Here is a 12,803-nt window from a genome sequence, read left to right on the forward strand (position 1 = left end):
TTTCCATGGCATATTGCATTTTAACTAGTTCCACAGCAGTTTCTATCCTGATCTTACCTTATCTCATTGATCTCATCTCATACTGCATGTGTGTTTATGTGTGCGTACACATGAAAAACATAACAAATACATGAACATAACAATGAACAGAGTTGTACTTTTTAGATGTCAGGGCCCTATGCAATATGTACACATATTCTTAATATAGTATACATTTTAACTGACCTTTATTTGACTGTTTGTCTTTTTGTCGGTGGCTAAAATACGCGGTGCTACTGACCGCCGTCTAACGTTACGTTACTGTGTGTGATACATGGACTATCGTAACGTTATGTATAGGTACCTCATCAAACCCTGCTTAAAAAAATCACTTAACAAAATGTATAAATGGACGCAACAGATTGCTGTGTTTGCTATAACGTTAGCAGTGAGTTTACAGCCTCACTGATTTAACTACACAGCAAATAAAAGTTTTGTTGCTCAGCCAATAAACGTTAGTTTACATTCAAAACTTACCGGTCTTTGTGCAACTTCAAATGTCGAACTAAGTTGGAAGTTGTTGCATTTCCGTCTGTAATCTTCGAACCGCATGTTTTGCAGACTGCAGTTCGTTTTTTGTTGACCACTTCGTAGTTTTTATACCCGAACGAAACTATCTTTGGTATAATTTTCCTTCACTGCCGCATTGTTTGACAGCTCTTCTTCGTTGGTTGTCCTGCAATTTGATTGGATGAATGCTGTCGGATGAAAACAACGTGGATCTAATTTGATTGGATGTTGTACCAACAGCACACACGCTGACAGACACACACGTACACAATGAAAGATACAGAGCGCTCCTGAATACATTTTTAATCTTTGGGTTTTGGGGAAAGTAGCAAGTCTTGTCAAGTCAAAAGGCTCAAGTCCAAGTGAAGTCACAAGTCATTGATGTTAAAGTCTAAGTCGAGTTGCAAGTCTCTTTACATTTTGTCAAGTCGAGTCTAAAGTCATCAAATTCATTACTCGAGTCTGACTCGAGTCCAAGTCATGTGACTCGAGTCCACACCTCTGCAAACCAGTATTGCTGCGGTAGTTGTGACCCCAAGATGCGGTGACAGGAGACAACGTGCAGGTTAGAAGAGTCCTTAATTATAGAGAGTAGTGCAACAGGAAGTACACAAAAGCATAGGGAAGCTTGACAAGCAAAGCAAGCAGCAAATACAACGGCATACAAGAATGATTCAGCCCTGTCTGCACGGTAGGCTGGCATATAAAGAAGCCTGATTGGCAACCTTGAACCGGTGTGCCCAGATTGCCAATCAGGAACAGGTAAGGGCTCAGGCCAAAAGAGTGGTGGAGGCCGGCAGGAATAAATAAGATCGCTGAACAGGAACCCAATACAGAAATGAAGAAAAAACATGAATAAGTCAGACCTGTGTCAACAGGTCGTGACAGGAGCTCCACCCTAATAAAATCGATTCCAGATGTTTAAGTCCCCAAAAGAAAAAAAAGTGCAAAAACAAGGGAGGGTGGAGGGAGGACTTGGAGGAGGTCCTTGAAGCCAACGGGGGAGTGTTAGGTGGCAGTGGTGGGTGCAACGCTGCCGCAGCTGGCAAGGAGGAGGACAAGGAGAAGAAATTCTCGCCCAGATGCAGGGTGCCGCTGGTGAGGCGCGCATCCACGAATTGGCCACATTGGTGGCCGACAAGAAAGTAGATGTGAGCTGGTACAAAACTTTAGCAGCCGAGGAGTTTGAGTCAGCTGCATGTCGTGACGGCGTATCGCCTAAACCAGCCTCGACTGACGTGCAGAATTGTTGTCACATGGCCACAAAGAATCTATCGAGACCAGATGGCCCTTTGATCCATATCTGTCTCAGCCCCACGCCTTAAAAAAAATTGTCTCTTAAAATCTGTCATCTTCGTAATGCTGTAGCCTTCCCCAAGATCACTTGTTGGCAGGTACATTCTGTCTTGTCTCGGCAGAGTTTGGTCAACTTGTGATCCCAAGATGCAAAAGACTGCAAACGCTGTGCAGGTAAAAGTATATTTAATGTCAAAAGAAGGCAAGTGCAGCTATGGAGTGCACAAGACTCAAAACTTCATCAGGTAACAAACAAGCTTGTCAGCGTAATGACAGCACATGAAACAAACCAAAGATAAACATTAACAATGAACCAGCCCTGTTCAACGGCCAGGGCTGGCATATATAATGGTACCTGGAACTACCAATCAAGGACGGATGCGGGAGCCAGCGCTCAGAAGCAGAAATAAAGTCATTGCTTGCAACACATAAAACAGGAAGTAAAAACAAGAGCGCTGGACAGGAACTAAACCAAACACAAGAAAACACAAACCTATGACCAAAACAGGGTATGACTTGGCATATAGCAGGTCATGAGTATACAGGTATACTTCCACTGTGTATAATTCCAATTTCAAACAAATTTACTAAATTAACTAGTTTTGAAATAATTAATGAGAAGTAGTCATGCATACAATTATTGTACATATTGTAATTTTTTTTTTCAAAAGAAACAAATATTTGCTTGTAAATTGCGTTTAAATTATGTGTAAGAAGTAAGAAGATATATATTTTTTTAAATCGGATAAATCACACTTGAATTGTGATTAATCTTGATTAATTCTCGTAAATTACTTTCTTGCATCATTTAAAAATATGTTAAAAAATCAAATAAATGTACTTTTATCATCAGAACGTCATACATGATTTTTTTTTTTTAATGTTTTACTTGCATAATGTATTTGCTAACGAGGGATGCAACAGTATCAAAATCTTAGTACAAACATGTATCGTTAAGTGAAAATCATTGTGCAGGAACAGCCACCGTTTCATGCAGATATTTTTTTTTAAACTCACAGTTGAGTTTGTTTTAAGTGACAAGACCCGGGCAACGCAAAAGCGCCAAAAAAATTTACACTCACTAAATTTATGTTTGAAATCGTCACACGTCACGGCAGTATTGTGAAGACTTTGAAACCGCAATACCGCAGTATCTACTGTATCGTCATATCCCTAGTGCTCACAGCTTTATTTAAAGTACCTTCTGGGTTAATTTTGACCTGATCACTGACCTTTCAGGTCATTTCAGGTCCACGGTCACGGTAAAAGAACATGTGTGCTCAAAATAAATTGCATGATTAATCCGCCCTTATTACATGATTAAAGACATTTTTTTGTAATTAATTAACACGTTATGTTAACTTTGAAAGCTCTTGTAAGAAGTACCGTATTTTCTGGACCATAGGGCGCACCGGATAATAAGGGGCACTGCCGATGAGCGGGTCTATTCAGGTCTTTTTTCACACAAAAGGCGCACCGGATTATAAGGCGCATTAAAGGGGTCATGTTATGATTTTTTTCTTAATTTAAACCATTTCCTTGTGGTCTACATAAAATGTAATGGTGGTTCTTTAGTCAAAATGTTGCATAGATTATGTTTTACAGACCATCTTCAAGTCGCTTTCTGAGAGTCGCTTCAGGATGCGCCGTTTTGTGGGCAGTTTTATTTACGTGGCTCACCTTCGACAGAGTCTTCTACTCCGTCATCTTTGTTGTAGCGGTGTAGCGTGCAAGGACGGGAGTGTCAAAAGATGGAGCTAACTATTTTAATGACATTCAGACTTTACTTCAATCAACAACGGAGCAGCATCTTCTCATACGTGGCTCACTAGTGCAACAACGCCGGACATGTGTCCCGTGAAAAACCGTCCGACCGGAACTCTCTAATAACTAGGTAGGTAAGTAGGTACCTCAGCAGGTATCAGAAGGTAAGAAAAGTTGGTTTTCCATAATATTGTGAAACAAAACACCAGATAATATGTCTGCTAATGGGTGGCATTTTGCGGTCCTTATACACACACCATAGTAATACTTGTTATGCTAAATCCACTCTGGACTGGACTCTCACACTATTATGCTAAATCCACTCGACGTCCATTGCACCGGTCGCCCAGGGCGGGGGTCCCCACATCTGCGGTCCCCTCCAAGGTTTCTCATTGTAATCCCATTGGGTTTGAGTTTTTTTTGCCCTGATGTGGGATCTGAGCCGAGGATGTCGTTGTGGCTTGTGCAGCCCTTTGAGACATTTGTGATTTAGGGCTATATAAATAAACCTTGATTGATTGATTGATTGATTGTATCTCTCACTACGGTAGCTGTAATGGGCCAACAATCCATCAAGCGGTGCGGCTTCAAAGTCCTACTAAAACATTTTGACAGATTTTTGAGTGCCGTGTGTTTTGTTCTTTATTTTCAATTGTACATTTAAAGTTTTGGTGTCGTTTACTGGCGTCATATTGCAGTCTACACATATCTCTTATGTATGACTACCATCTACTGGTCACACTAATCATTACACCATGTATCAAATAAAATTGCTTTGAGGTTGGTAAGCACAATCAGAATTATCCCGTACATTAGGCGCACCGGGTTATAAGGCATACTGCAAATTTTTGAGAAAAGGGAATAATTTGAAGTGCACCTTATAGTCCGAAAAATACGGTAATTAAAAGTAATTGTGGCACAAATATTCTGCCAAAATTGTACTTATGTCTCTGTGGACAATGGAACTTCGATTTACAAACCACTCTATTTAGAACTTTTCAATTTATAAACTTAGATCGAGCCGAGTTTGCCTCCATGTACGAACCATGTCTTTGTGTACGAACGATTTATTCAGTCATGCCTGCCAGGCAAAACACAGGGCTTGTCATTGCAGCGAGGTGGGGCCCTGCTGGTAACTGACTTCCGAGTCATGTCCCAGCGCTTCATTCAGTATGTGTGCCTTTTGTTTGATTTTTCCCCTTTTGACAAGTTTTGTCCATTTTGCGAACTCAATATGAGTCCCAAAAAGCCAACAGACCAGTGTGGAAAAAAGGAATACCTGTGGAGTTAAAAAAAAAAAACTATTTGCAAGGAGTACATTATAGCGCTTGTAAGGAGGAAGCAGGATTGACAAAAAGGCTTTGTACTACAGAAAGGTTTAATTGTGAAGAGGACTGACTTTTCTGAAAAACCATGACAGGGCAGGCTTGTTTTACAGGGAGGAAAAGACGTGACGGGTACTGTTTCTCTCTCATAGAAGCACAAGAGCAGACACACACACACGGAAGGCGGTGGGGTGAGAGAAGCCCCGTGTCTTTTGCTCACTCTGTTTGCTTCTTTTTTGTCTGCTCTTTGTGGGTGGATTTTACTTTCTTAAATGTTTATTATTGTGTTAATATTGTTTTTAAAGTTAAGGAGTTTTGTGATTTTGAAAAGTTGTGAGGGCACCATGGTGGCTTCTGTGTGTGTACGCTTGTTGGCATAACAGCGTATCCAGAACAGTTCAGCTTGTTGTTTTGGCTTGTTATTAAATAGAAAGTTGATCCATTACTCCTTTTTATGTTTGTTTGATATACAGTACTGTATAGCACTTATATTGTGTTTAAAGTGTAACAACTTTACTAAAATATGAACTTTTGTCAAGGCTGGAATCCATTACTCGTGTTTGCATTGTTTTTTTATGGGGAACTCAGCTTCACTATATGAACCTTTGGATTCAGGAACCCTGTTAATGAACCAATTAAGTTCATAAATCGAGGCTCCACTGTATTTCATATTTTCATTTTGAGATTTTGCAGACCCAATAACATGTTGTGAAAGAAAATCTTCCGTCTCCAGGCCTTGAGTTTGACACCACTGCCTTATGGACTGTGCATGTTGCAAAACGAGTACAGCGTCAATACGGGGGACAACCTCTACTTGAGGATATACCGCAGTCCAATATACAAATCTATTATAATCATGCCTTACATAGAGACCTTAACTGATGCTTTCAAAATATATATATGTGTCTCCATATGTTTTATATGACAACACAATAAAGACAAAACTCTATCACAACAGACAACATATCAAATGATAATGATGAAAGATATGCTTTCACCCTATAAGTCATTTTACCATTTTTTAAACTGTATTATTTATACCAGGCAGCTCTTACTGATTTCCATGTTGAGATTGGATGATCCTGGGAGCTGGGAGCAGTCTCGGCCTCCATTTCGAGGGGGGATACAGCCTCTGTGTCGGACCTGGATTCCTCCACAACCACTGGAACAGTTTGACCAAGTCACCCATGGCAGCCACTGACCATCAACTGGTGAAGAGGAAGACACATGTTATTTCACAGATCTAAAATCCCTCTTTCTGTGTCCAGATATGATAGTTAATGTTTCATATTCCTCAGACGTCATTGTTTTCCATACATTAATTTACTTGTGGCAGCTAACCACAAATACTTTTGGTGCTACCTGCTGGCCCTCATTCGTTAACAAATGATTGGACTGTGTGAATCTAGTCTGTCGTAACAACTCCCTACCGTAGGTGGCAGTATGCATCCAGAGCACCAAAAACGCGGCAAAAACTCAAAACAGCAGAAAGAAGCAACTCCTACTGACTAGTGATTGGTCAAACCGTGCCGAGCTGGCTACTTTCACTATGATTTGCGCATCTGTAGGGGGCGTGGCCTGTGTGTGGTCTGGGTGTGCCAAGCCACGCCTACATCTGGGACCAATTTCAAGTTGATTGCGATGTTAAAAAAAATGTGCTTGGCTTTGTGCTTGTACTTTAATACATCTAATTGTTTACTAGCGTATGTAGTTTTCTGAACATACATTGGTTTTAGTAGGAACGCCACGCAACTAGTTACTTGAGGCTCCTGGTCTGCCAGAGAATAAGAAGATGGAGCAAGATGGATCTGTGTTGCCAATTCAGCAACATTACTATTACATTTAGCACATATTCAGACCTCTCTCTGTGATCTGAAAAGAAAAGACTATTGACAATACGTATTTTCTCTCATCTCATTAGACATTTGTATTGACTGAAATGAAAACATGTATAACTTGTCAATGAACAGCAGGTGCTGCTGATCCTCTAAAAGCACTCACAGGTGGCTCAGTATTTTTTGGTTGTGACGTTACAAAACTTTAAAAGAAGCAAAAGAACAACAATCATTTGTATTTCTAAACGTGTTTTGCATTTTGTGTTTTTTGGTTACTTTCTGACTCTCCCACAGTGACCATAAACATGATATGCACATGTGTCATGGCCAATCACTGTTGTAGTTAGATGCCGGCTTCACACCATCACCTCAAACACATAGCAAACAGTGAACATATTCCTCATCCATACCAGGACAGGTGGTGTTGAAGCATTGCTGCCTCTGGACATCCTGACCCCGACAGTGGTGCAAAAGATCTCCTGAAGAACACGATCTGTGCCTGCTCATGGAGCCTGTACCACAGGAGGTGCTGCAGGGACTCCATGGACCCCAGGAGCTCCAGCTTCTACATCCCTGCTCGTCTGTAGGGCCTCCAAATGGTGCCAATGAGGAGTCCGGGCAGTCTCCAACACCATTACACACCTGGGTAACAACATGGGGAGCTTGATGATTGCATTTCAAGATACTTTAGAGTTACCGTAACTCCAGTGAGATTTTGATTGAAATAAGAGTTTTCATGATAGTGATTGAGATTGATGATCAAACTATTACACACAATCCATTTAGTGTTTGTCTTCATAAATATGCATAGACATGTATATGCTGATTAGTAAAACACACAATACTGGAGTAGGAAAAGTGATTAAAAAGGGACACAGCATGGAAATAGCAGTGTTTTGTTTTGGTGTGCATCACTACATTAAATATGTTTGTAATTGTTAGATGAGGACGTTGTAAAATGTCTCATTTCATTTTCTCAATAGAAAACAGACAGAAAAATAACACCTACCATGTTGAAATGGATACAGGAGCCATCAAGACAGGTGAATTCTGGACAGGCAACGGTAGTATTCTTACCACCAGGAGGTGCTGGTGACACATTTTTTCCTGAACCACCACAAGCATGTTATTTAAGCTTGGTCACTTTCATCTGTACAATTCTCAGACTGTCTCAGAACCTTGAGAGAACTCACCACAAACCAACTCGTCGTCGCCCTTGGGACAATCTGGAAATCCGTTGCACACTTTAGTCATGTTGACACAGGTTCGATTATCACACGAGAAGCTGTCTGGGCAGGGAGGTATCCGGGCAGAGCCTATAACGGTAAATAACCATAAAACAATGCTTGCTTTGGTCTTTGCAGCAACTGGGCATAAACTAAGAGATTCATTAGCGACTCACCACAATTGTCTACACTTTCATCCGAGGCATCTCTGCAGTCTCTGTGGCCGTCGCAAAGCTGCTGGTAACGCACACACTGGTCCCCACTCAGGCAGGACACCTGACCAGGACCACACAGTGATGGGCACGGCTGCTCATCACTACCATCCAAACAGTCCGTCTCACCGTCACAGTGCCAAGCCTGAGGCACACACTGCCCTCCTGTGGCGCATTCAAACTCATAGGACCAACAAGCTGCAGAGACAGTGGAAGGTCAGAGTAAACACTGAATATTCAAAACTTGTCCTTTCTGTAGATTCTATTTTTCTACCACTTGTCCCTCGCCTGGATACACCCTGGACAAGTCACCACCTCATCGCAGGGCCAACACAGATAGACAGACAACATTCACACTCACAGTCACACACTAGGGTCAATTTAGTGTTGCCAATCCCCAGGTGCATGTATTTGGAGGTGGAAGAAAGACCAAGTAAACCCACAGGGAACCCACTCAGTTACGGGGACAACATGCAAACTCCACACATCTTTGAAAGACGTTGAGCCCAGGAATAGATTTTTTAAACAAAGTATCACAACAACAGCAGCTTTGATGAAACGTGTGATGATTCAAGATTGGTAAATATTATTTGAAAAGTAAAATAGCAAAAACAGAAAAAATCATTGCATTAATAATGAATAAATGCAGATTAATTACACAATTTATATTGAGTGCACATGCTCCTTTACCTTAAGTGTGGATGGTTACCTGAAAAGTATTTTGTTATACAGTTAATAATACGTCAGCTGTCAAAATAAAGGTGAGTGAGGTGACTCTGACTGATAAACTCACTGGTAAATTCCACCTCAAAATAAACCTTGACTGTTCCTTAGATAAAACTGTTGGCAACGAATAAATGACGTGCATTTAAAAACCGTTCCGGTATGAGATTATGAGTATTAAATTTAAAAGTATCGGGCTGTTTTTTAAAAAGAAATAAAATTATGCAAACAAGAAATTTACTGAAATTAATCGTGACTAATCACAATTCAAAAGTGTAATTAATCTGATTTAAAGAGTTAATTGTTTTAATGACTAACACAAAATTAGAATAACTAGCGTTGTAATAATTAGGCAATCCAGAAGAACTTAAAAGAAAGTAGGGTTGTACGGTATACCGGTATTAGTATAGTACCGCGATACTAATGAATCATATTCGGTACTATACCGCCTCTAAAAAGTACCGGTGCCCCACACCCCCGTCGTCGTCACGTCGTGACATTGCTGGTTTACGAGCAGACAAGCATGTTAGGTAGCGCACAATCACAGAGTACTTACAAGCAGACTGTTACGTTCCACGTAGTGGTGGTTTGTTTGTTTTGTGTTTCTTCATCTATTTGTTTGTACAGGTCACACTCATTCACTGCCTCTGCTGCCAATCAACCGGTTCCTGTTCCCAGCTGCACCTCGTTTCACCTGTTAATCAGCTAGCCAATCCCGGACCACCATTCATCCTCCCAGCCTGTTTAAAATCACCTGCTCACCACTGGATCAAGGGGGATTCTTTTTCTGACATGCTGTGTGGAACTTTGAGAGACGCTACTTTGTCTTTGGCGCTATTTTGTTTTGTAATCATTTTTGTTAGGCTTTTTGCTACACTTGTGCCACTAGTTTTTTTTTTGTCTTCATTTTTCTTGACCTTTCAACTTTAGTAAGTATCTGCAGCCTAGTCTTGTAGGATTTGTTTGTGTATAGAGACACCAGGCTTAGTGGTGGCTGTCACCCTTGTATGTTTTGGACCCCCTCTTTGGCTAGAGTAGATAGGTAGGTTTTGGTTTGTGCTAATTAAATAGCTTCAGTTAGTCAGCTTACCTTTTCTTTTCTAGAGGTGTATTTTGGTATGTTTTGTTCATTTCTTTGACAGCACCTGTATTCCCAAGCTAGACTAGTGTTGTCTTGTTGTAACCCCCCCTTGGTTACTTTTCAATAACACTAGTTTTTGTTTTCAATTCTTGGCTTCGGTGTCTTTAATTTACAACTCATTTGGTTTATACACTTTTATGTTGCGTTCCCCTATAATCCCTAGACGCTGAGCCATCAGGGAACGTAACATAATTTGGGGGCTCGTCCGGGATTTTAATTTCCTTGAATGTGAATTGTCTATAGTTGTTTGGTGTACTTGTGTGTGCGGTAGACCACAATGGCACGTGTATTTGACTTAGATGAGTTTATTTGTAAACCGTCAGAAATGGCTGGCTACTACCGTAGTTTCTGTAAGAATTTCTCCACTGTTGTGGCCCCTTTAACAAACTTGTTAAGTTCCTCCCGTGTGTTTAACTGGTCCTTGGAGTGTCAGAAGGCTTTTGACAGCTGTAAAGCTTTGCTCTGCAGTGCTCCAGTTTTGGCTGCTCCCAACTTTGCCCAGCCTTTCAAAATAGAGGTTGACGCGAGTGCGTTAGGGGCCGGTGCGGTGTTGCTGCAGGAAAGTGCGGATGGGATTGATCACCCCGTGTTTCTTTTCAAGGAAGTTCACTAAACCCCAAATAAACTACTCCACCATCGAAAAGGAAGCATTAGCATTATTACTAGCCTTGCAATACTTTGAAGTATATGTAGGATGTAATTCTGTTCCTGTGATCGTTTATACAGATCACAACCCGTTAACATTTCTGCACCGAATGCATAATCAAAACCAAAGGCTGATGCGCTGGGCACTCATTGTGCAAAACTTTAATTTAGAAATTCAACACAAAAAAGGGTCAGAAAATGTAATGGCTGACACCTTGTCCCGAGTGTGGGTGAATGTGTAAGTATGTGTATATGTATGTATGTGTATATATATATATATATATATATATGTGTTGTTTTTTTTCAATGTAACCTTGGATATAACGACCTGTTTGAATGAACAATTATGTTCATTTAAGTTGGTGGGCGTGTTACGTTCCACGTAGAGGTGGTTTGTTTGTTTTGTGTTTCTTCTATTTGTTTGTACAGGTCACACTCATTCACTGCCTCTGCTGCCAATCAACCGGTTCCTGTTCCCAGCTGCTCCTCGTTTCACCTGTAAATCAGCCAGCCAATCCCGGACCACCATTCATCCTCCCAGCCTGTTTAAAATCACCTGCTCACCACTGGATCAAGGGGGATTCTTTTTCTGACATGCTGTGTGGAACTTTGAGAGACGCTACTTTGTCTTTGGCGCAATTTTGTTTTGTAATCATTTTTGTTAGGCTGTTTGCTACACTTGTGCCACTTTTTTTTTTGTCTTAATTTTTCTTGACCTTTCAACTTTAGTAAGTATCTGCAGCCTAGTCTTGGGAAAGGTTAGACAGAGGCCTCTACACACTACACACGTAGGATTTGTTTGTGTATAAAGACACCAGGCTTAGTGGTGGCTGTCACCCTTGTATGTTTTGGACCCCTCTTTGGCTAGAGTAGATAAGTAGGTTTTTGGTTTGTGCTAATTAAATAGCTTCAGTTAGTCAGCTTACCTTTTCTTTTCTAGAGGTGTATTTTGGTATGTTTTGTTCATTTCTTTGACAGCACCTGTATTCCCAAGCGAGGCTAGTGTTGTGTCTTGTTGTAAACCCCCCCTTGGTTACTTTTCAATAACACTAGTTTTTGTTTTCAATTCTTGGCTTCGGTGTCTTTAATTTACAACTCATTTGGTTTATACACTTTTATGTTGCGTTCCCCTATAATCCCTAGACGCTGAGCCATCAGGGAACGTAACACAGACACTGTGTGTAGACAGAAAAGGGAGAACGAACGCATTTTGGCTTAAAAACTAACGATAAAGGTGATGTTATAACACTGAAGCGCCCTCATGAAGAGGTGCTTTAAGATATGGCTAACTCGCAAGCGGCTAAAGTCCAGCCGCAGTCTGCAGTGTTGTAGCTACTTCTAAATCACTAATCCTCGCCTCCATGGCGACAAAGTACGTTTCTTACAAGTATCATCCCTGCAGGACGAGGAATAGCTAAATATGCTTCACTACACAACGTAGCTCACTGGCGTCACAATGTAAACAAACACCATTGGTGGATCTACACCTGACATCCACTGTAATGATACCAAGTACAGGAGCATATCTCGTCGATACTACTGAGTACGTCGATATTTTTTGGCATCACATCTTTCGTTTTTAAAAAATGCTTATGTTTGTGTGTGTGCTTCACGGTGGCAGAGGGGTTAGTACATCTGCCTCACAATATGAAGGTCCTGAGTAGTCTTGTGTTCAATCCCGGGCTCGGGATCTTTCTGTGTGGAGTTTGCATGTCCTCCCCGTGACTGCGTGGGTTCCCTCCGGGTACTCCGGCTTCCTCCCACCTCCAAAGACATGCACCTGGGGATAAGTTGATTGGCAACACTAAATTGGCCCTAGTGTGTGAATGTTGTCTGTCTATCTGTGTTGGCCCTGCGATGAGGTGGCGACTTGTCCAGGGTGAACCTCGCCTTCCGCCCGATTGTAGCTGAGATAGGCTCCAGCGACCCCAAAGGGAATAAGCGGTAGAAAATGGATGGATGGATGGCTTATGTTTGTAAACTCAGGAAATAGGTCCCTGGACACATGAAGACTTTGAATATGACCAATGTATGACCCTGTAACGACTTGGTATTGGATTGATACCCAAATGTGTGGTATCATCCAA

General features: G+C 41.3%; 1 protein-coding gene across 1 annotated transcript in view; it reads right to left on the minus strand.

The window, feature by feature from the left end:
* The window catches only part of sspo (SCO-spondin), a 302,516-nt gene that overhangs the window by 210,134 nt on the left and 79,579 nt on the right, over positions 1 to 12,803 (minus strand). Inside the window, exons 27-31 of the mRNA XM_061964637.2 lie at positions 8,172 to 8,405; positions 7,963 to 8,085; positions 7,779 to 7,876; positions 7,180 to 7,411; positions 5,990 to 6,142 (exon numbers count right to left, since the gene is read on the minus strand). Coding sequence (XP_061820621.2) covers positions 5,990 to 6,142; positions 7,180 to 7,411; positions 7,779 to 7,876; positions 7,963 to 8,085; positions 8,172 to 8,405 — 840 coding nt within the window. The remainder of the gene's footprint in view (positions 1 to 5,989; positions 6,143 to 7,179; positions 7,412 to 7,778; positions 7,877 to 7,962; positions 8,086 to 8,171; positions 8,406 to 12,803) is intronic.

The sequence above is a fragment of the Nerophis lumbriciformis genome, linkage group LG07 (genome assembly GCF_033978685.3).
Source record: "Nerophis lumbriciformis linkage group LG07, RoL_Nlum_v2.1, whole genome shotgun sequence".
Taxonomy (NCBI): Eukaryota; Metazoa; Chordata; class Actinopteri; order Syngnathiformes; family Syngnathidae; genus Nerophis; species Nerophis lumbriciformis.